At 57.8% G+C, this 22,290-nt stretch overlaps 5 protein-coding genes across 5 annotated transcripts; 3 read left to right on the forward strand and 2 right to left on the reverse strand.

The window, feature by feature from the left end:
• Nucleotides 1-5,597: 5,597 nt before the first annotated feature.
• Nucleotides 5,598-7,272, reverse strand: CHLNCDRAFT_32918 (phosphoprotein phosphatase). Its single transcript, XM_005843893.1, has 6 exons — nt 7,125-7,272; nt 6,830-7,045; nt 6,644-6,736; nt 6,383-6,563; nt 6,128-6,213; nt 5,598-6,035 (listed from the first exon to the last, which is right to left on the reverse strand). The coding sequence occupies exons 1-6, from the start codon at nt 7,260-7,262 to the stop codon at nt 5,838-5,840; spliced, it is 912 nt and encodes a 303-aa protein (XP_005843955.1). The 5' UTR covers nt 7,263-7,272; the 3' UTR covers nt 5,598-5,837.
• Nucleotides 7,273-9,067: 1,795 nt separating this feature from the next.
• Nucleotides 9,068-13,313, forward strand: CHLNCDRAFT_32920 (heat shock protein 70). The gene is made up of 16 exons (XM_005843829.1): nt 9,068-9,189; nt 9,586-9,854; nt 9,966-10,135; nt 10,354-10,423; nt 10,543-10,560; nt 10,708-10,802; nt 10,920-11,000; nt 11,091-11,315; nt 11,404-11,574; nt 11,705-11,899; nt 12,014-12,077; nt 12,227-12,285; nt 12,386-12,550; nt 12,680-12,823; nt 12,902-13,057; nt 13,190-13,313. The coding sequence occupies exons 1-16, from the start codon at nt 9,146-9,148 to the stop codon at nt 13,199-13,201; spliced, it is 1,938 nt and encodes a 645-aa protein (XP_005843891.1). The 5' UTR covers nt 9,068-9,145; the 3' UTR covers nt 13,202-13,313.
• A 195-nt stretch (nt 13,314-13,508) lies between these two features.
• Nucleotides 13,509-15,401, reverse strand: CHLNCDRAFT_139746 (hypothetical protein; the record flags this gene model as incomplete). The annotated part of the gene is made up of 7 exons (XM_005843894.1): nt 13,509-13,651; nt 13,745-13,829; nt 13,939-14,070; nt 14,282-14,311; nt 14,449-14,592; nt 14,828-14,866; nt 15,102-15,401. 7 exons carry the CDS (start codon nt 15,399-15,401, stop codon nt 13,509-13,511), a joined length of 873 nt encoding a protein of 290 aa, XP_005843956.1.
• On the forward strand, nt 15,349-19,923 carry CHLNCDRAFT_56367 (hypothetical protein; the record flags this gene model as incomplete). The annotated part of the gene is made up of 20 exons (XM_005843830.1): nt 15,349-15,355; nt 15,752-15,828; nt 15,991-16,041; nt 16,208-16,348; nt 16,498-16,582; nt 16,743-16,847; nt 16,994-17,070; nt 17,189-17,268; nt 17,429-17,483; nt 17,589-17,672; nt 17,790-17,855; nt 18,020-18,116; nt 18,218-18,261; nt 18,383-18,498; nt 18,597-18,723; nt 18,876-18,983; nt 19,100-19,143; nt 19,246-19,340; nt 19,435-19,563; nt 19,662-19,923. The coding sequence occupies 20 exons, from the start codon at nt 15,349-15,351 to the stop codon at nt 19,856-19,858; spliced, it is 1,785 nt and encodes a 594-aa protein (XP_005843892.1). The 3' UTR covers nt 19,859-19,923.
• A 177-nt stretch (nt 19,924-20,100) lies between these two features.
• On the forward strand, nt 20,101-21,890 carry CHLNCDRAFT_32922 (hypothetical protein). Its single transcript, XM_005843831.1, has 6 exons — nt 20,101-20,240; nt 20,547-20,607; nt 20,745-20,834; nt 20,927-21,105; nt 21,248-21,419; nt 21,537-21,890. The coding sequence occupies exons 1-6, from the start codon at nt 20,231-20,233 to the stop codon at nt 21,790-21,792; spliced, it is 768 nt and encodes a 255-aa protein (XP_005843893.1). The 5' UTR covers nt 20,101-20,230; the 3' UTR covers nt 21,793-21,890.
• The last annotated feature ends 400 nt before the right edge of the window (nt 21,891-22,290 follow it).

Below are 22,290 nucleotides of genomic sequence, written 5' to 3' on the forward strand. Positions count from 1 at the left end.
GTGGAGGCGGTGGAGCTGAATGAGCTTCTACCAGGTCGGGCGGTGGATAACCTGCAGGAGAGGCATGAATACTCAGTTGCGACAGGCACGAGATAAGCATAGCAGTCATGGTTACCTCACACCAGCAAGCATGCAGGCACACACCTGCATACATGGCGGATGGCATTGCCCCCGGCGGCGTCCCATAAGATGGCATGTAGCTCGGTGCTCCAGGCGGGTGGGGGAAGAATGGGCCCCCAAACGGTGGTGCAGGGGGAAATCCCGGTGCCCCGGGCGGGGGCGGATAGGCTACACTGACCGGCAGGGCACCAGGAAAGTGAGGAAAGTGCATCTGGGGGCGCATGAGTGCGCCTGGTGTGCGCCGGGGGCCTGTGTCTCCTGCAGCTACCACGTAATATTGATGGGGAAGTGGTAAAAACGGATACAGCTGCTGCAGTTGGTTTAGGATCCTTTATACATACCTGTGCCAGCAGGGCGGACGACCAATGGCCGGTTCGGGTCAAATCCAGGGAAGCCGTCCATGGAAGCCATCGCATTGCGCGCGGAGGCGGGGTCTGCAAAACCAGCAAGAAGCCATCCAAACTCACACATGTTCTGGAAGGAGCCCGACAGGGACATGTTAAGGCATTCCGCGACATGCAGAAAGTAGCTGTGCGTACTGCGTCAGAGTAATGCCAAGAAGGAAGCAATTGACGTGGATTGGAAATGGAAAATATGCACAGACAACGAACCTGCCATGTTGACAAACCCAAATCCTTTAGGGCGCCCTGTCTCTCGGTCAACGATGACACGTGCACTGCATGCAGAAAAGCACAAAGAAAAGCACACTTAGAGGCTTAGATGTTGGCAGGGCAAGCAAGGTCTACATGGCAGTAGAGCCAACGACCTTGCAAACAGGCTTCCGCAAGCGGGGCAAGTCCCAGGGCTACCTGACCACTGGACCGAAACGCGAGAACTCGCGCGTGAGCACGTGCTCATCCACGTGATGGGGTAGGCTGCCAATGTATATCTTGCATTCCGGAGGCAAATCATCGTCCAGCCGAGGCGCACCAAGGCCTGCAAGCCGAACAAGACGATTCAACTTTTGCATTGTTGATGCAAGCCAGCTATCCTCACAACTTTTTCTACAACTTGAGCCCCACAGAATGCTTAAACCATCAAAACTGCATAACTTCCTTACCCCTGCGGGGCCCTGACGATGCCTCATTTCGAATGCGCACCGTCAGCGGTCGGCTGTCCACCAACTTCCCGTTCATGCCCTGCAGGTGCAGGGTGATGGCGGGTTCGCTCGTAAACATAACCCTCACAGAACCGGATTGGCGCCCCGCGAAAAGGGGGGCACCATGACGCATTTGGCAGCCATCAGCATCACCTCCTTAGCTGCTGCTGCTGTCTGCTCGTCGCCCATGTGCACAAAGCCAAACCCACGGCTTACACCTGCACTTGCATGAGGAGGGACTCCAGAGCAACTTGAGTGCAGTGCAGTGCACTGCACAGATGCACAAAAAGAGTCTGCATCCCTTCAGCTCAGGCCCCCCCTCCCACTGATTGCAAACGCACAGCCCGCGTGACGCACCAGTATTTGAATCATACAGAACTGCAGTGTGCAGCACAGCGCCAAAAGGTTCAAACATCTGCCGCAGGAGAGAATCATCCACAGCCTGCAGCAAGCACATCCATCTGGGGAGAGCAATGGCTTGACTGGGCAGACTGGCATGGTGATGTTATGCTGTGTTTTCAATTTTCATAACTTCTTTTGCAATACGTGAAGGGATATGTCCTGCCCTTGCCTGCGACAAGTTGCCAACGTACAACTTGCAGTTGTCCGGAAGGTCGTCTCCAGGTCGGTTGCGGCCATGGGAACCTGCAGACACACGTAGATCAGAATAGAAGGTTCTTGAGTGCTGGGCGTCGCCAAGGAGCTGTGCGCATGCACTGGAGAGCATACAACAGCAAAAACACAGTAGCATGGCTTGAGCTTGAAATACAGCATAAAGCCCAACAAACCCCGGGGTGCCACGGTGTCGGTTGCAGGTGGGCCACCGCCAAGCTCGGCGAGGAATGACTTATACTCAGAGTCCATCTTCACTGCTTCGCCAGGATTCATGCGTGCAACATCCTGTAACAGAGTGGTGTCAGGTGTTCATTCTGGGAGGGATGGGGTCGTGAACGCGGTATGCACGAGCGGTGTGTGTGAGGGGGAGGAGGGTGGTGGCAGCGTGTACCACTGATCGGAACCACACATTAAGCAAGAACACATGTCTCACTAATCCCTTCATGTTTGTAACACAGACCTTGGCATACATCGCGTCCACCTTGCTCTGCAGCTGGTCAGGAAGCCGGTACACATCAATGGCCTTCTTGGGGCATTCGCTCTGTTGATGCCCTGCACAGCATGTCAAAGCTTTCTTCAGGAAACAAAGGACCCAGAACCACGCTCATAAAGGGTTACACGTACCCGATTCCCCGCAGATGAAGCAGTATTCCTCGTCCTTTAGTGTGCCATTCAGTGCTGCAAGCTCCCGTAGCTGCACGAGGTGTCCCATCCAAGGGTGTGTAAGGATGAAGGGGTTAACGTATGCAATTGTGCCGTTTGCGCTGATCTTAAAAGCAACCAATACGAACCTGCAATTTCTTGTGCTCGTTCATTTCTTCATCCATAGGCTGCAGCAAAAATGCAGAGGCTACTTCCTGAGTGGGCTACTTCTGGAGGGCTACTTCTAGAGACTACTGCAATCCCCAACTGCGTGGATCTTCTCGGAGGTGGCGAGTAAACGCAGGGCAGCACCGCCTATCAACACACCTGAAGCAGTCGCTCAATCATGGCTGCCGCAGCATCTACCTGCAAGGGATGCAGCAAAAGTGCAGAAGCTCACAACCTCCAGCCAAGAGACCATGCCACAACTTATGGAAGTCGGCATACCGGGGCCGTTTGTGGTTCAGAATTGCAGCGTCAGTTTGCAGACACTACCCTTCCACCCTAAACCCCATCCCATCAGCTGTGCAGCATGTGCGGTAGTTGCGCACATCTTCCTGACGATCACCAGTGATGAGAACATGAAGCTCCTCATCCTCGCCATAATCGTACTTGGGATCCCGGGCTGCACCCTCCTTCACACTCCCTGCACGTGGATAGGACTCATGGCTGCTGTCACAAGGTGCAAACTGGAAATCAACCCCAGCGCTGCGTCACCCACCTCTGCCACGGATGGCAATCTTTGTGTTGGTCTCTGACTGCATGCGCTTCTGCGTGTTGCCACGCGGGCCAATGATGAGCCCGATAAAGTTATAGCCTGCATCATGGGCAAGTGGATCAGATTCTCTGCTTTTAGTTACAATAACTTCAGCTGCCTCCAAGGATTCCAACACTGCTTGCCAGGGTAGTCCTTCAGTGGAATGAAGATTTTTTTCCACTTGCGCTCTGGGCGGTAGTCTGCATGACATCGGAACACCGACAGGCACATGTGATTGAGGCCGGTGCGCTTCAGGGGGTGTGTGGGTGTACGAGGAAGGGGTCAAACGGGTGGCTTCCCCACGACTTAGGGGCAGAAGAAGCAAACCTGGTGGGGGTTTAAAAGTCGGGTCCCGCTGTATGAGCTGCTCAATCAGCCCATTGCGTGTTTTCACCATTTTCTCTTTGTAGCGAACCTCGCGAGTGTTCAGTCTGCAAGTCGGACGGTGGGAGGGTGGCATAGGGGCGTGGGAGGGCCGTGGCAGCATGGCTAGACGGATACAAGTCAGAGCCAGGAGGGCTGCAGGGTGCCCTGTGTGGTGACAATGAAGCAGCTGCAAGGCACAGGACTTCCACCAGTTACCGCATCCCCATCACGTCGTAGACAGGCGGAGGGCTGGGTGAGCGCTCCCCTTCGGGCGGAATGTCCACCATGCCATTCAAGAGCTTGCGGTTGATGTCATTCAGCTGCAGGAGGTTGGTGGCCAAGCATGAGTAGAGCCCGGCGTTGTGCGAGGCTCTTTGTGCTGCCCTGCCTACCACCCAAGCGAGGGTAGGCGTGTGCAAGTGTTGACGTACAGTGTCCGAGGGTGGCACACTTGCTGTGCGCCGGCTGTGCTTCACCTGCTTGTGGAACTCCAGCACCTCGGGGTCGCCGCCAGGCGCGCGGCCCGTGACGGCGGGTGGTAGTACCACCTGGAGGCCGTTGGAGAGCACAACCTTCTCCGGGAACAGCACGATGGCTTTGCTGCCATCTGCCGCGCTACTGCCTGCAGGTGCAGCAGCCTCCTCGCCTGTGGCCCACCGGCTCTTCCGTTTGCGGGAGGGCGCTGGCGGTGCCGCCGCCGCCGCGGCAGCTGCAGCTGCAGCAACTGCGGCCCCAGGCAGCGGGCCCCATACGTGCCGGCGCCGGCCCCGGGCCTCTGGCGGCATCGACATGATCGATTTGGTGCAAGCAAGCCCACTCGAGGGTACGCGCGCGGGGCCGAATGCAGCAGCTTGCTACTGTGCCGGAACACTAGTTTAGTTTGGAAGGCGAACTCGCTCACAACGGTACGCCAGAACATCGGCCGCAGTACAGTTCCGCTCGCAGATTCCATAGATCGGGCCTCTCTTCCCTTCGCTTTGTTGACCGGCCAACCTCCACGAAAACGTGTGCCTCAGGCGCCCTCCAGCCCCCAATTAACGTTTCAGACATGCTGGAGTTTCTTTTTTCCCCTCGGTGTTACTCAACACCACCTCTACCCCGTGGACTATTCGCCGATATTTTGCTCGGCAGTGCGCCTCTATGCTGGTGTTGCGTTGACCGCGAGCACGGCGGTAGCACGGCGGTTGGGTCCGGAGCAGCCGGCTGGACAGCTGAGTGGGAAGTGACTGTCACAGGCCGACCCCCCTGTGTCTTCATGCCACGCGCCACTCGCGATGGAAACTGGGGTGGGGGAAATGAAGGTGCAAACAGCCATAACACCGCTGGAGCCTGGCTTCGGCCATCAGTCGTACTGGGCGAAATGGCCGATTGCTCAGCGCGGTGAATTGATCAGCAGCTCCATTCTGTTTTCCGGTATGGTGCAGGCAGGGCAGCTGTGTTTACCGCTGGTCAAACATACCAATAAAAAACTGCTTTGTTTCCATTGCAGTGGGGTGGTGGGATTCGTCATCGAATGTAGATGAAGGCAGCAATACAAAGCAGGTGAAAACATTTAAGCAAGCGGCGGCCCATGAGCGTCTGAATGGGCATGTGCAGCAACTGACAGATGGCAACAGCCGAGGGTCGATGAAGGAATCAGAACGCACAGGGCGGCCGTGGCTACAACGACTGGATCAACTTGATGCATGTGTATGTAGGTGCGTGTGTTTTAGCAGAGGTTCCCAAAACTTGTGGATCGTCACACCACGCTGGGCTGCAATTTAATGCAAAGGGTGACGGAAGTGGTGCATGTGTTTCTGGCATGCATGCCAGCTCCTCGCACTTGCCACAGCTGAGATGAAGCACTGGTGGGATCAGTTTGTGTGAAACTGTGTAGGTCTTGATGCTGGATGAACCTACTGCTGATGGATGCGGAAAGTGAGAAGCTGATCCAACTGGCGCTGGATGCAGTGGATGTTGGGCGCATGACATGAAGCTCACCGGCTGACGACAGTTACTGACTGCAACAAAATTGCAGGTAATGTCGGGAACTGTGTGTGGACTCAGTCGAACACATAATGAATGCATTCGATATTTTGCTGCCCTGGGTTCAGCTGTTTCGACACCGAGGACGAGTGCTGGAAGCGGGCACTCACGCCGAGCTACTGGAACTGAATGGGTACTATGCTAGCTTGGTGGCTGCAGAACGACATAAGGAATTGTGAACCAGGCCACACAAGAGCCTCTCAAAAACATGGGCTACAAGAAGTAGGGAACGGCTGCACGCGGGGTCATCATGTTGCTGTTCTCGTCAGTCTCAGTGAAGTACTTCACCTCTCGCTCCAGTGCTGAGTCAAAGCACAGGATGGATGCCACATTGCCGCATCGGTAGCAGTAGTTGGGGGCAGACCACACCGTCACAAGGGATCGGTCTTGGAACATGTACTTCAAGCCTTCCTGCAGGGTGTGGAGCCCACACAACTGCATGGCCTCTGACGTTGGCAGCCACTCGTACTGGCACCATGGCAGCTGAATGCACATAGGCGCACCTGCACCAACTGGTGTGCACGGCATATGAGCTCCAGGCTGTTGACCATGTTGAATTCGGTGGCAACCTTTCCCCCAAAAAGCCAGCCTGCAGGCGGCAGCAAGATGTGCCGGTACTGTTGGGACGCGGCGGCGCCCCCGTCCTTCGCAGCCACATTGCACGCGGTACAGCGCCGCTGGGAGGGGCATCTTTTCCCCCGAAATCCACCCAGAAACCCAGCATCGCCCTGGGCGCACACCAACTTGACCAGTCGCACCTGCGCCGCGCGGCGACACGGCCCAGCTGTCAATGTCCTCGGGGTCTGACCACATCAAGTCGCAGAACGGTCCTTCATGCGGTATCTCGCACACGCGGTCAATCATCCGCACTTGGTCCAGCGTGCGCACATCGGGCGACAGCCCACCGTGAACGCACAGCACGCTGCCATCAATGACTGCCTGCATCAAGGCATCAAACTTTCCTTTGGCATTTGGGAAGTGCAGCAGCGTGTGGTTGGCCCCGCCGGAGCGTCACATACCGAGATGGTGAGGTAGTCGAACACCTCGGTGCAGTACCGCCAAGCATTCGCATTGCCATACTTCCTCTGACACTCGTCATAAAAGCCGTAGACCTGGATGGCCGTCCACGGAGCAGGCATCGTGGGACAATGCAGGAGCAGGGAGATGGGGTCGGGTGGGGCACAGCGTGCAGAAAGGGGGCTCACCTGGGTGATCTGCCGGCTCTCGTGGTTGCCCCTTAACAGGGTGACATGGGCTGGGTGCGCGGCTTTGAGCAGCATCAACAGCGTGAACACCTCCAAGCTGTTGTACCCACGGTCGACAAAATCGCCCATGAAGATGTAGTTGGTGCTGGGCACCTGCCCCCCCGTATCAAACAGCTTCAGGAGATCGTGGAACTGGCCGTGGATGTCGCCACAGACCTGCGAAATGTCTCCAGCACCACGTGCTCCAGACAAGACAGACCTTCTAAATGAGTAGAAATGCAAAGCCGCTCCTTACCGTTACTGGGCTGCTGACGGGCTGCACATTGGACTCCTCCACCAGCGCTTCCTTCACTTGGTCGCACAGGGCCTTCAGCTCCTCCTCCGCCAAAAACTCGCCCGCCTTCACCTTCTCTATTAACTTGTGCAGGTCCATGCGATCGAACGATGAGAAGAAGACGACGACGACGACGACGACGAAGAAGAAGAAGAACGCGGGACGCGTGATTTGTACTTCGGCCGTACTGGGAGGAAACGGAGTTCAAGGCCCTGGCTAGCCATTTTTGGGGTTTTTCATCGGTGCTCGCCGCTGCCCGCTTCCCGGCCACCCGCGCCGGCGCCGCCGCTGCAGCCGCTGCTGGCGCCGCTGCCGCCACCGCTGCCGCCGCCGTGGCTGGCCCCGACGAATGAAAGGATAGAGACCGAGGCGCCAGTGATTTGTACTTCGGGAGTACGGGTTGGAGACTGCGGCATCCAGCGACATGCTAGAATTGCGGAGGCTCCTTTTTGTGTCGGCGGTCCAACCTGACACAATCACTGTCATGAAACGGCGACAGGGCAAGGGAAAGGGCCACGGCACCCTTTTCTGCCGGGAAAGCTCCGGGAAGGCCCAGGAATTCAGCCAGTCGGAAAGTGTGGCATGGCCAGAGGATTTTGTAAGGGCGTCGCGGAAGTGGAAAAAACGCACTTTCATGACCGTGGTTGTGTCAGTTGTGGCTGTTGTCAACTGTGTGCCGTAAATCGGGGCGGGCGCAGCACGCCAGCAGGGGGACAGAACGGGTGGCCAGAACAGGCGGTCAAGACGCGGCCAATACAGCCCTCCGAGCGTCGTCACATGAAAAATCGCTGCCTTTGCGACTGCCCTCGCCGCATTCTGGCCACCTGTCCTGGGCCTGTGCTGGTCGTGCGCCGCACCGTCTCTTCTGAGAACAGCCACAACCAAGGATACCCTCTCTTCTCTCTCAAATTACTGAATGTAGGGTTGCCGCCTTAATGCTGACGGCAGGCTGCATGGAGAAAGCGGCGTGGAAATGCACCTGGTTGACCACCAGCTCAGAGGGTGTACCAACACTGTGCTCCCATTGCAGGTGTAATGTAGTCAAGGCGGCGACCACTGAACTGCTAAGGCACCTACCTGGAACGTTTAAGCACGCCGCCGCGCACGGCGCCCGTGCGCCACATGTGTCACAGGTGTTTGCCGTACCGTTGCGCTGCTTTTCGGCTGCAACCAGTGTGCGCTTGGTGAGCGCCCTTGTCAGGCAAGGACACTGTCTTGCAGCGCAATGAATGATGAATGAAATGATTGTCAATATGCACAATCTCACTGCCACGGGCCAAACCTGTCGATGCACGCCCGGCATCGATGCCACGCAGCGGGGGTGGACTAAGGCGAGAGGCATGGGCAAGAGGGGCGGTTCTGTCCTAGCTGGGAGAGGGTAGGACAGCATGCCGACAGGGCCATGCCGCCGCCAGCCCCCGGGGCCCCATCCCAGCTTTCCCATCCTACCTACCTTTCCCAGCTGCCGCCGACGCCAGCCCCGGGGGGCCCATCCCAGCTTTCCCATCCTACCTACCTTTCCCAGCCGCCGCCGCCGACCCCCGGCGGCGGGTAGGAAAGGTAGGCAGGATGGGAAAGATAGGACGGGGCTCCCTGCGGAGCGCCGCTCCCTGGGCTGGGACAGCTAGGAAGCCTGGGAGGCGCAGGTGGGAAGGCTCAGCTAGGATGAGGCCGGACATGGAGGAGGGGGGCCAGCATCCAAGCTAGGCAGCTGGGAACCAAATTTCATGCCTAGCTAGGACTGTCCCAGATTTTCCAGCTCGGATTTCACAGCACAAAAAATGTGTCCTAGCTAGGAATCCGACCGCCTCTTGCCCATTCCTGTAAGGCGAGCGAGTACTGCGGCAATACCGATTCTGGCAGTCGTCTCTCGATGCTCGGCCCCTATCACTCTCTCATCTTCACCTATCCTGCCCCCGGACCATCCGCCACACGGGCCCATCTGCACTGATTGGGGCATTGAAAACGCTGGAACTTGCAAGATGAGCGGGCCCGCAATTGGCATCGATTTGGGCACCACCTACAGGTGTGTATGGCTGCTGACCAGTGCGAGCCGCGCCAGGCGTCGCGCTTCTAGATGCTGCCGCGGCAGTTCTGCGCCGCATTGCTGGGCATCCTTGCTTGCCCGACGCCTTATGGATGCACCATGCTTTTCTTTCATCGGGGGCGGATGCCAGGCGTGCGCATGCGGGGGAAGCCGCCGATTAGGCGCTTCTAGACTGCCGGCCCAGCCGTTGCTCTTCCCAGCGGCTGCCCGTCCACTGGCCTGCCTACCGCACATGAGAGTGCGGTAAGGGCCGTAACAGGCCCTCTTGGCTGCCTAACCCTGCTGCATCACCTCTGCCGCCTCATCTCTGCCGCCACCGAACCCCCACCGCGGCCCCCGACCAGAGTTGCACCCCCCGCCTGCAACCTGCTGCAGCTGCGTTGGCCTGTGGCAGCACGACCGCGTGGAGATCATCCCCAACGAGCAGGGCAACCGCACCACGCCGTCGTATGTGGCATTCACCGACACCGAACGCCTTATTGGCGACGCCGCCAAGAACCAGGTTGCGATGAACCCCATCAACACGGTGTTCGATGCCAAGCGGCTCATTGGACGCAAATTCTCCGACCCCACCATCCAGCACGATGTCAGCCACTGGCCCTTCAAGGTGGTGGCTGGCCCTGGCGACAAGCCCATGATTCAGGGTGAGTGCGGGGTGCCCCACGGCTGACACCCCTCGGCCTTCCTGGCCTGCTGCAACGCGCAAGCAGGTTGCTGACCAACCCTGTTGCCCTCTGGACCCCCGTGTTGTGCAGTTGCCTACAAGGGGGAGGAGAAGACGTTTGCCCCAGAGGAGATCAGCTCCATGGTGCTGGTTAAGATGAAGGAGATTGCGCAGGCGTACGTCGGCGCGGACAAGGAAGTGAAGAAGGCGGTTGTGACGGTGCCCGCCTACTTCAATGATTCGCAGCGGCAGGCCACCAAGGTGCGGAGCAGGCGTGGGCAGCGGGAAAAGCCTTGTGTATGGCTACCACTCGCGGATCAATCACGCAGAGTGCAGTGCCTCAGAAGCACAAGGCAACTCGGGTTTGCCTCTTTTGTCTCTGCCGCCCTGTGCTCCTGGCTCTGGTGGCCATTTGAGACGGGGAGTCGCGGCGCTGCCCTCGCTTTTGACCTCCATGCTCGTGCCCTGCTGCTACCCAGGACGCCGGCGTCATTGCGGGACTGGAGGTGATGCGCATCATCAACGAGCCCACTGCTGCCGCAATCGCCTGTGAGTGCGTGGTATGTGTTGTGGAGCGGGCTTGTGTGAGCACCCGCCAGCAAGCTGACGGCCGTGCCCACCTAGGCATTTTTTGAGCAAAAATATTGCGCTTTTCCTGGTTGCTGCAGACGGCCTGGACAAGAAGGGTGAGTAGGGGCTTGAAACGTTGCACCAGAGCATTTCCTGCCATCAGGCTCAACTTGTAGCCAGTGGGCATTTGGGGCAGGAAGATCCAGTTCTCTCAGGTGCACATTTTTGCCCGTCCACTCGCTCGTGTCGCCGTGTTTCTACAGGCACCACCAGTGGCGAACAGAATGTACTTATTTTTGACCTGGGCGGTGGCACCTTTGATGTGTCCCTGCTGACAATTGAGGAGGGCATCTTCGAGGTTGGTGGGCCAGACAGTGGTGCCATGCTTGTCACGAACAGTAGTAGTCAGCAGCGATGACAGGACTTGGCCTGTCCCGCCACCGTGAGTGTTATCTTTACCTGCAACGTGCTGCAGGTCAAGGCAACAGCTGGCGACACCCACCTTGGCGGCGAGGACTTTGACAACCGCCTGGTCAACTTCTTTGTGCAGGCAAGTGTTAAGTGTTATGGCGGCGTGCATGCTCAAAGCTGGCTGCCTAGCAATACAAAGCGTGAATGGCCGACCTTGCTTCGTGCACCGCAGGAGTTCAAGCGGAAGCACCGCAAGGATATCAGCTCCAACCCCCGCGCCCTCCGCCGCCTGCGCACCTCCTGCGAGCGTGCCAAGCGCACGCTGTCCTCGTCCACCCAAGCATCCATTGAGATTGATTCTCTGTACGAGGGCATTGACTTCTATTCCTCCATCACCCGTGCCCGCTTCGAGGAGCTGAACATGGATCTCTTCCGCAAGTGCATGGAGCCTGTGGAAAAGGTGTGGCCTCCTTGCTGGCTCCCATCCTTCTCTTGTTCCTGCATGGGGCACCCGTGCCCAGCCACGTCTTGGCTGCACACGTCTGCAGGTGCTGCGCGATGCCAAGATGGACAAGGGGCAGGTGAATGAGGTGGTTTTGGTTGGCGGCTCGACGCGCATTCCCAAGGTGCAGCAACTGCTCCAGGATTTTTTCAACGGCAAAGAGCTGTGCAAGTCTATCAACCCAGATGAGGCTGTGGCGTACGGCGCAGCTGTTCAGGTAGGGTCTGTCGCGCTGTCTGCCATGCCTCGCTCATTCTTTGCTGACACTGACACTGGATGCGGTGCCTGTGAGAGTAGTGCGCAGCGAAACCGGCAAAGCATCACACTGCCTCTCCACCGTGATGCAGGCGGCCATCCTGAATGGCGAGACGCACGAGAAGGTGCAGGACCTGCTGCTGCTGGATGTGATCCCCCTGTCCCTCGGCTTGGAGACGGCAGGTGGTGTGATGACGGTCTTGATTGCGCGGAACACAACCATTCCCACCAAGAAGGAGCAGGTCTTCTCCACCTACTCTGACAATCAGCCTGGCGTACTGATCCAGGTGGGCTTGCATGTTGGAGGTGTGGGTTTGATTGTTTGGGTGGCGTTGCATCTCTTGTCTGTGTGTTGCCTCCGTGCTTTGGTGTTGTCATTGGTGCAACACTGTCTGTTGCAGGTGTATGAGGGCGAGCGCTCCCGCACCAAGGACAACAACCTGCTGGGCAAGTTTGAGCTGACGGGTGAGTTTGCAGCGCCAAGCTGGTTCCTCCTCGTCAGATTCCCCGTGCATCTGGCTTCTGATTAAGATCATGGCACACGTGAAGCTACCGCCATCGCTGGCCGCTTATGTTGCCTTGCTTCAATACCTGCCCGGCTGCCGCTGGTGCAGGCATCCCGCCTGCGCCCCGCGGCGTTCCACAGATCAACGTCACGTTTGATGTTGATGCAGTAAGAGCTTTTTCCTTCCTGTGTTGGCCGATTTCGGTTGCGCTCATGTATGCAAAGGGGTGGACGACTCATGTCTGCTCCCACACTTTGTTTTCCTCAGAACGGCATCCTGAACGTCTCTGCCGAGGACAAGACCACCGGCAACAAGAACAAGATCACCATCACCAACGACAAGGGGCGCCTTAGCAAGGACGAGATTGAGCGGATGGTGCAGGAGGCCGAGAAATACAAGGCAGAGGATGAGACTCATCGTACTCGTGTCGAGGTGCGCCATCCTTCTCAATTGGTGTTTGGCGGCCTCTTGGTGGTCGGTGACGTCTTGCTTTGTGGTGGTGGCTCAAGGCAGACAACTCCAGTTAGATTGCATCGAAAATCGAGTTGTTGCTGGCTGCAGGCTCGCAACGGCTTGGAAAATGCGGCTTACGGGCTCCGGAACACCGTCAGGGACACCAACCTGGCCGACAAGCTGAGCGCTGAAGACAAGGAAGCGATTGAGAAGGCTGTGGACAAGGTGGTGGACTGGCTGGACCACAACCAGGTGAAGTTCTGATTATGCGGATTTGTTTTGGGGGAAGGTAGTCTCCATTGAACATTGTTCATCCTGCTAAACTTGCAGCTGGCCGAGGAGGAGGAGATCACCCACCAGCGTGAGGAGATGGAGGCGGTGTGCAACCCCATCATCACAAAGCTCTACCAGGGCGCCCCCCCGCCGCCAGAGGCAGGCGGGGCCAGTGCCGGCGGTGCAGCATCCGGCCCGGGCCCCAAGATCGAGGTGAGTCGAGGGTTGCCGCCTGCCTACGGTTCCTTCTTGGCTGGTGCGTGCTCTTGTCTTGAAGTGCTTCCGGGAAGGGGTGCAGCTGGCTCAGCACTAATGTGTCCCCCCCTGCTGGACCACATGCTGCAGGAGGTGGACTGAGTCGTCTAGAGACAATTATTTTGGAGGTGCAGCCGGTGCGTTTCAATCATAACTCATTTAGCTGTCTTGATGTGCGTCGCTGCCAACAGCGCTGAAACAAATTTAGAAATGCACGCGTTCGCCTGAGAGCGATCCACCAGTGGAATGCACAGTAGAGACATGTCAAGGGTTCGGGTTCATCTTTTTGAAGGCCCCCTCGACTTGCAGCAGAGGCCCCCAATCCATGCTGCCATTCATGGATCGGTAGCATATCCTACGGAGGCACAGTGCATCCAAATTGTATAGGTAGCTGCAACCATCACTGGGCTTAGGCATCGACTTGCTGATCAAAATCATAGCCTTGCTCTCTCAGCTCGTCGAGATGGGCTCTGAATAGCCCAGCCTGCTCCTCTGCCTTCTCCCAAACGCGCTGCTTGTTGCACAACACGTCACCCTCCTCTAGCTCGAGCTCTGTGTGGGCATGCCATGCACATAGTCAGATACCATGTCGGGAGGTGGTGCAGGAAAAGGGGGACGAGGAATTCAGCGGTGTGTGGTGTTCACCTGCGATGGAGAGAGAGATGTTGGTGTAGCCAGGATCCAGTCCCATTACCAGGCACTTGACCTCCTCACCAACCTCGAACACACCCTGCAAAGCGATCAGTAGTTCTATGATGCCATTCAGGCACCTTCCTGAGAATGGTGCTGTTGGAAACAACAGGCAGCCTAGGCCGATAAAGATCAACCACGCCACTCACTTGCACAGTCTCAATGTGCTGCCGCGAGACGTTTGAGATGTGGAGCAGGCCGCTAACGCGAGTGTTATTGATGCCCACAAACACTCCAAATGGCTCTATGCGACGCACGCTGCCAGTGACAAGGGTGCCCACCTGTGCCACAGAAAGCAGAGGCGCAAGTGGCCGTCAACCGACGCCGGCAACATCCACTCCGAACCGTACTCTTAGGCAGGAGACCGCATCAGACGGCAGCCAGGTAGGTGCGCACCTCAAGCTGACGCAGATCGTCATTCTCTTTGGCTTTCACAACCGAGCAAACTACTTTGCGGCTTGTCCGTGCGACTTCCAAAATGGCAAGGCTCACCTCCTGTCCAGCAAACTGGGCTGTCATATCCTGCATATCCACGCGGGGCATGAGAGCAAAGAGCGCATGATGTCAACCCAACACACCGCCTGACCTGACCGTACTGCTGACCCCGCCAGGCGAAATTAACAGAAAACAAAGCAGATGCAGAGATCGCGACAGCCAACCACGCTTGCCTGCTCCGTCCACCACTCGTTGTGCCCCTTCTTCTCTAGTTGTGACACAGGCACAAAAAGGGAGAGCCCGTTCAGGCGGGACAACAGCCCTCCATTGTTGGCACCCTCCACAGTCACCTTCAAATTCTCCTTGTGCTGCATGATTAGTGGGGCACATGCAGCCTGTCCCAGCTTAACCACTGATCGAAACAGGGCCACACGGGGAGGAGGTCAGGGAAGCGTCGTCTGCATACAATGTTCTTCAGACCTGCGTGGAGACGTCGCATAGCTGTGCTGCGCGCTGCCATAGTACATCCAAGTCACAGAGGCGGGCGGACAGGAGGGGCCCCGACTGGGCCTTTCCTCCACCCTGGGATGGGATATTGATGACCTTGAATGTGCGCACGAGACCTTTGGGCAGGCAGGGCCCCTGCACAAGCATGAGGCAGCAACAAGCATTAGGCGGCAACAAGCTCCGTGGTCATGGAGCTCCACAGTAACCACAGCTTGAAATGGGCAACTGGTGTAGCAGACAAGTGCTGCGCCCTGACATCTCCCGGACCAGGGTGGGGCTCAGTGGTGCGGCTGCTACACGTGCTGGCGCAGGGCACCAGCGTGGGGGGCTCACAAAGCCCCGACGGCTGGGGCAGGAGACGACGGCACACCTCGCGGCCTGCAGGGGTCGCCCGATCCTCCAATGCGTCCCTTATCACAAAGGGGGCCTCACGGGATGGCATGAAGCCGATGGTGTCATCAGGCAGCAGCACTTTGGCGCCCTTGGGCCCGGCCCACACCACGGTTCCCACCACCTCGGCCCCCTCCTGCACCGCTGCTGCCGACTGTGCCAGCGGCGCCGCCGCTGCCACCGCGCCCAACTGCTGCCGCCTCCTGCTGTTGCCGTGCCCCCTACATATGGCCGGTTGCGTCATGAGTCCCGGCGCCGCCGCGGAGACGCGGCCATGCATGCTTGACATAAGCAAGAGGACAGCGGGGGAGAGTGACACCGAATGGGACCTTACGGCATGAGGAAGAGCTCAAGGCTCTCTATCCAGTCGACATGGCGACACGGAGGACTCTCTCGACCATCAGGATGGGGCCCCGCCCCCCATCACTTGCTTTGCAAAAACCATGCACATGGCAGCCTTGCGTGTGTTGCACAGAAGTGGCGTGAGCCTACACCTAGGCTCACGACGGCTCAGTGTGTTGGGATGTCTTCCCAGAGGTGTGGCACCAGCACGTGTGCCACACATTGTCACAGCTGCCGCAAGCAACGTCCAAGTTGACACGCCCGCAGCCCAGCCGCCCGACTCCCAAGTACCCACTGTGCCGCCAACTCTGGCCTCTCTTCCCACCTCAGAAGAGTCAGAAGACCTGCTGCGCATCCGCCACAGCGTGAGTCGTGGCGGGATTGAAAGCAGTGGCGGTGGAGCCCTACGCCCATACACCACCGCGCTTGGGCGAAGGGAGGTTGAATGCTCAAGCAACCATAGCTGCAATGCTGTGGCTGCCATGCACAGAAGCTTGCCGTTGGTGTGCCCACCCATCTCCTTGCAGTGTGCACACATCATGGCCATGGCGGTGCAACGACTACACAAGGGGGCGCAGGTGCTGTTGCCTGCCCCTCGCGCCTAGCTGCACAGCTATCAAACCCAGCTTGGCCGGCACGCACTTCAGGAGTCCTCATGCAGCTGGTGATAGTGCTGTGCAGCAGACCCCCTGTGCGTGATGCCGCCAGCGAGCCCGGGGCCGGAATCGGCACATGCCCGTGCAGGTGACCATCGGCCCGTGGACCGACCGCGGCTTCTTTTATGACTTTGACATGCCCCAACCCCTCACGGAGCGCGACCTACCCAAGATTCGCAAGGAGATGCAGCGCATCCTCAAGAAAAACCTGCCGTTTGTGCGAGAGGATGTGTTGGCAGAGGAGGCCCGGCGCCGCATCCAGGCGAGCTACTACGCATGCCCTGCCCAACGGAGCACCCCTCTTCGTGTGCCTGTTTCACAGTTGCAAGTTGGTGGCAGCCCATCATCTCGCACACAGTACCCGGCTGCGCTCTACAGGCGGCTGGCGAGCCCTACAAGTTGGAGATCTTGGACTCCATTTTGGAAAGGGACCCCCAGGCCCCCATCACCATCTACCACATAGGTGCATCACAAAGTGGGACGGCGGGTTTTGTCGGCGAGGATGCAGGAAGCCCGTTGCTTTTCCGTAATGGTTGCTTGGTTGCATGGTTGCTTGGAGGCGCATGCATTGCACTCGCAGTTCTGTGCGAGCTATCGGTCCCAGCATGTTGGCTGCCTCACAGGCACCCCTGGCAGCGAGGATCACTGGTGGGACCTGTGCGCTGGGCCCCATGTGGCAGCCACCGGCGACATCCTTCCAGATGCCCTGGACCTGGAATCTGTAGCAGGTCTGCCTGATGAGATAGGTTGAACGCTTGCAGTGCGACAGTCACGATGCAGCCCACCAACATTCAAAGGTTGCAAAGTGCGGAGGTCGCCGCAGCAAGATCCACCTGCAGGCCACAGTATGCGACGCATTTATGCCTCGCTGCAGGCGCCTACTGGCGGGGCGATGAGACTAGGCCCATGCTGCAGCGCATCTATGGCACTGCATGGCAAACAAAAGAGCAGGTTTGCTGAATGTTTGGCAGTGGCATTTTGCACAGGTGTTCATGAGCAGCTCTCTCTGTCCCAACTGGCTTGCTCTACATGGCCTGGGAGCCCATCTCCTGCTGCCACTTGTTTTCAGTTGATAGCCTACCATCGATTCAATGAGGAGGCTGCACTTCGGGATCACCGCCGCCTGGGCCAGGAGCTGGACTTGTTCAGGTGAAAGCCAATGAGCATTTTTCCAGACCATGTGGTGTGGCAGGCACCGGTATTCTTGGACCATCAGGCCCATGCCAGGATGCATTGGCAGCTTGCAGCTGCAGAATTGCCTCTGGTTCTCGTAACACATGCCCGCATCTTGTTGCTGTTTGGAGCGCAGCATCAATGAAGCGTGTGGAGGGGGCCTGGTGTTCTGGCACCCCAAAGGAGCCATGGTGCGAGCGGTCTGTGTTTTTCCTATGCGCCCCTGATCGTGTGCTGTCTCTGCCATGCAGACCACCAATTGTTGATATTTGGAACGACACTGCCAAGGCATGCAGGTTCGCCATTTAGTTGAGGACTTTTGGAAGAGCATTCATTTGCAGTATGGCTATCACCTGCTCTTCACTCCACACATTGCCAAGGTCTGCTTGACGCTGGGTGGTAACAGTGAGCCAGTTGACTGTGGGTCATCATGTGCCTAAGAAAACAGCCTGTGCTGCCAGCCAGAATATCAGCTGCCCAATGCTCTGCGGCCACAGGTAGATTTGTGGAAAACCAGCGGCCATTTTGACTTCTATCGGGACTCCATGTTCAACCAGATGGATGTGGATGCTGAGGAATACCAGGCAAGCTAACCACCAATTGTTGTTCCACACCATAAGACAACTCAGCTGCTGCGTGCAGGGGTGTAATGAACTGAACTGACACTCATTTTTGTGGCAAAGGAACCGATTTGGCATTGCTCGCCAGTCCTCCTACTGCACCGCAGCTCAAGCCCATGAACTGCCCCTTTCACATCACCATCTACAAGCAAGGATATTACTCGTACCGAGACCTGCCGATCAAATGGGCAGAGCTTGGAACCGGTGAGAGGGGAGAACGATAGCGCAATTACATACCCAGTCATGCCAGCGGAAACACACCAAAGGTGCACTTGGTTGCTCTGCCTTTGAAATGCCTTCTGCAGTGTATCGTTATGAGCGAAGCGGGACAATGCACGGTCTGTTCAGAGTCCGCGGGTTCACTCAGGCAAGAATAAGCGCAACCTCTTCATTTGCTGTGTTGCAGTTGCAGCATAGGCTGTTCGGCTTATTTCTGCAGTGTAGAGAAAGTGCGTGGGGTGGATCTGCAGGACGACGCGCACATCTTCTGCTTGCCCACCCAAATTGAGGCGGAAATCCTTGGTGTGCTGGACCTTACAGAATTGCTGCTGTCCCAGTTTGGATTCCATGATTTTGAGGCAAGCTGGTACTGCAAAAAATGTTTGTATTGATGAGTCCATTCTCACGATTCTATGCAGTACCCTCTGCATAACCTGTTTAGCACCCGTCTCCAAGACTGACCAGTAAACGAAAGCCTCCCCCAAGACCATGCCTGCAGGTGAACCTGTCCACGCGTCCTGACAAGTTTGTTGGGTCACCTGAAATCTGGGACCAAGCAGAACACGCGCTGAAAGCCGCACTGCAGCGCAAGGTGAGGATCAACACGGCAGTGCCTGCTATCTGCGACTTCCCGTGCTGCCACATTGCGTGCTATCTGGGACCTCCCGTGCTGCCACAGGCAGCCGCTCAATCATACATCAACCTCTGGTGACATGCTTGCGCACGGTATGCTTTTGTGCCCAGGGATGGGCGTTTGCAGAGGATGTTGGGGGTGGAGCCTTCTACGGGCCCAAGATCGACATCAAAATCTGTGATGCCATTGGCAGGAAGTGGCAGTGCTCTACCGTGCAGGTGGCCTAGCTGCAACGATGCATGTTTGGTTCACTCTTGTGCATCCTAGCCTGCCGCATCTGTGGTTCATTCTGCTGCAGCCTCTCCCCACCTGCCGCCCTGCTGTGTTTCTGCAGCTGGACTTCAACCTGCCAGAGCGCTTTGACATGTTCTACATCAGGTGCGAGGAGCCAGACAATCATGGCAGCTTGCTGTTTGCACCATCGGCTTGTGCCAGTGGTGTGTAGCTCCCTGCACTTTCGTTTTGCCTGTGCGACTGCAGTGATGCCAACATCAAGGAGCGCCCCATCATGATCCACCGCGCCATTCTTGGCTCCCTGGAGAGGTTCATGGGCATCCTAATAGAGAACTATGCAGGTGCGGCATGTGTCTCGCTGGCTTCCCAGGCGCAGAGTGCGCAATTGGCAGAAAGCGGAAAGCAGCACCCCTCGGTTTGCTGCTGCTGCTGCAGGTGCCTTCCCACTATGGTTGGCTCCGGTACAGTGCCGGCTGGTGCCCGTCAACGACGCCGTCATGGGGTATGTATCTGGCGTCGCGCAGGCGCTGCAAGCAGCTGGTCTTCGCGTGGAGGTCTCTTCGGGTGCGTCTGCTGCTGCTGCTGCCGCTGTTGAGTGTGTCAGCGTGGCTGCCCGTGCACAGAATCCTTTTGTCACTTTCCGAGCGTGTTTGCTGGCGCAGGCCTGTCGGTGGGCAAGGCCATCCGTGCTGCCGAGAAGGACAAGATCCCGGTGATGTGCGTGGTTGGGCAGCGCGAGGCGTCGGCAGGCACAGTGGCCGTCCGAACCTACTCTCACGGCGATGTAGGGTGCATGCTCGTTGAGGACCTTGTTGAGCGCATGGCGAAAGCCAGCGCCAACAAGCAGCCCTTTTCATGAGTGGCCATTCGGCGGTGGAATGCAACGTCGGGGAACGGGACACGATGGTGTAACGCCCAGAGGTCCACCTCATTCTAGAAAATGACGAGCCCTCAACTGTAGCAGTTTGCACTCAACTGTAGCGTGCTTGCATACGACTGCTAACTTGCGTTGTTGAAATCCGAAAAGTATTCGCCACGGCGCTGGGGTCGTGATCATGCGATTATACAGCAGCATGCGCTCTTGTGTTATGTCAAACATCACAAAGAGCTGGAGTTCGGAGTTGCATGCAGAAAAACCGGGGTCCACAGGGCTGCCCCTCTCCACGGGGAGCCTCCCCTCCCCCGGCCTCTTTCGGCTGCTCTCCTCTGAGCGCTTCGCGACTGGAGCACGATGGGGAGACGTGAGCGCGTCGCGGCTTGCATGATGTCATGGCATGTTCTCCCAACCCTCCTGTTGTTGCTGCGTGCCCCTCTGCTGTTCTGCTGCTCACTCCTGAAACAGAGCGGGCCGTGTGGAAGTCGCTGCCCGGTTGCACTGCGCCTCTCTGTCGCTCGGGGGCGTGAGCAAAACTCGCTTGGGCTATGAAGTTGGCGTTCATTTGTATTTCTTGGCGTCAGGGTCCTCGCCTATGCCGCCTCCACCCAGAAGTACCCACCGCCGCTGACCGACGAATAGCTGCGGGCCTGTCGCCCGGCCCGCCTTGCAGGTCCAGCGCGGTGCTACCGCCAGATCAAGGGCAAGCCGTACCCCAAGTCACGGTTCTGCCGGTGCGCGCACCAGCTCTGGGGTGGGGGGCAGGGGGCGCGGTGTGCGCACGCCACCTGTCGGGTGTCATTTTCTAACAAGGCCGTGGCATTGCAGCGAACCTGGCCACAGCCCACCTGCCTGCTGTGCGACCTCGCAGTGGCGTGCCGGACTCCAAGATCCGCATCTATGATGTCGGCGCCAAGAAGGCCGCCGTGGACTTCTTCCCCCACTGTGTTCACCTGGTCAGGTGAGCGACACATCGCTGTTGGTTGCCACTGGTGCCTCTGCCGCTGGCGGTTCTGTTGCTGTTGGGCTCAAGCGACCGGGCGTGCTGCGCAGCTGGGAGAAGGAGAACATCTCCTCAGAGGCACTGGAGGCTGCGCGCATCGCTGCCAACAAGTACATGACAAAGAATGCCGGCAAGGACGCCTTCCACCTGCGCGTTCGCGTGCACCCCTTCCATGTGCTGCGCATCAACAAGATGCTTTCGTGCGCGGGCGCGGATAGGCTGCAGACAGGTTGGTGTGTCGGCGCACACCCGGCTCCAGGCCCTTGACCATACCTCCACGCCAGCACACCGTCGTGCATTGCTACTCGAGGGGCCGCTGAAGCCGTGCCATGCCCTGGGTGCCGTGTTTGTGTGGCTTTGTCGGCCTGCAGGCATGCGGGGCGCGTTTGGCAAGCCATTTGGCGTGTGCGCGCGTGTGTGCATCGGCCAGATCTTGCTGTCCATTCGCTGCAAGGATGCGCACACGGCTGTTGCTGAGGAGGCCCTGCGGCGCGCCAAGTTCAAGTTCCCAGGCCGGCAGAAGATTGTCGTGAGCAGGAACTGGTCAGTAAAGTGCAGCATTTTCCTGTGTGGCCCTCGTCCGCACAAACCGCTATATGCATCTATCACTTGCATGTATGCTTCTCACACTTCAATTACGGCAATGCACACAATGTGCAGGGGGTTCACCCCGTATCTTCGGGACGACTACCTGGAGTGGAAGAGGGAGGGGCGGCTTGTCAACGATGGCGTGAATGCCAAGGCAAGTGGGGATCGCAGTAACGTATACCGGTGTGTTCCATCACTTGAGCCTCGTTGCCGCCGGAATCCCCATGTGCTGCAGCTGCTTGGCAACCATGGTCCTCTGGATGCCCGAGACCCGGGCCAGATTTTCGAGGGGCCCGCCCGTCTGTGGCGCGTGCCCGTGCATGCCTGATGTGATTTGCGGCTCTGCTGTTCCTCTGTACCGCAATCCTGATTTTCTGAATTGAGGATAGAGGTTACATGCTATGCACCTGCTGTAACTGGAAGGGGAAATAACCTCCAAAGACAGCCATTCCATCGCTGAAAGACATCTCTCATGTCCTGGGCGTGCTCCCAAAATTCGGTGTGCTGCCCAGGACCATGGCATCCTCCAACTCGCTGTCCTCGTCTGCACAGCACTCAAAACCCAATAACCAACATGTGTTAAACCTGGCAGATCTTGCCATTGGGCACCCGCTAGCCATTGCATGCTGGTACTCAGAACCGCACCATCATCATATGCATACTCGGGTGGGAGGTCCAAATTTTGCTTCAAACTTCCCATATCACTGAATGCATCCTCGCACTCCATCATCCTAGTGCTGATGTAACCCATGTCGTAGCTTCGAATCATTGGAGAGGTGCCCAAACTGCAAATATGATTTTTTTTCAATGTTCATTTGAACCATCA

Source organism: Chlorella variabilis (assembly GCF_000147415.1).
Source record: "Chlorella variabilis unplaced genomic scaffold CHLNCscaffold_26, whole genome shotgun sequence".
NCBI classification, from domain to species: domain Eukaryota; kingdom Viridiplantae; phylum Chlorophyta; class Trebouxiophyceae; order Chlorellales; family Chlorellaceae; genus Chlorella; species Chlorella variabilis.

Excerpts from the sequence above, each read along its gene's own strand:
- CHLNCDRAFT_32918 (XM_005843893.1), bottom strand. The coding sequence starts at position 7,262 with ATGGACCTGCACAAGTTAATAGAGAAGGTGAAGGCGGGCGAGTTTTTG. Across the intron at positions 7,046-7,124 it reads CCGTCAGCAGCCCAGTAACG|GTCTGTGGCGACATCCACGG; the intron begins GTAAGGAGCGGC and ends GACATTTCGCAG. Across the intron at positions 6,214-6,382 it reads CGTGTCGCCGCGCGGCGCAG|GCTGGCTTTTTGGGGGAAAG; the intron begins GTGCGACTGGTC and ends TGCCGCCTGCAG.
- CHLNCDRAFT_32920 (XM_005843829.1), top strand. The coding sequence starts at position 9,146 with ATGAGCGGGCCCGCAATTGGCATCGATTTGGGCACCACCTACAG. Across the intron at positions 11,001-11,090 it reads ACTTCTTTGTGCAGGCAAGT|TTCAAGCGGAAGCACCGCAA; the intron begins GTTAAGTGTTAT and ends GCACCGCAGGAG. Across the intron at positions 12,824-12,901 it reads ACTGGCTGGACCACAACCAG|CTGGCCGAGGAGGAGGAGAT; the intron begins GTGAAGTTCTGA and ends CTAAACTTGCAG.
- CHLNCDRAFT_32922 (XM_005843831.1), top strand. Across the intron at positions 20,608-20,744 it reads CCCAAGTCACGGTTCTGCCG|TGGCGTGCCGGACTCCAAGA; the intron begins GTGCGCGCACCA and ends GCGACCTCGCAG. Across the intron at positions 20,835-20,926 it reads CACTGTGTTCACCTGGTCAG|CTGGGAGAAGGAGAACATCT; the intron begins GTGAGCGACACA and ends CGTGCTGCGCAG.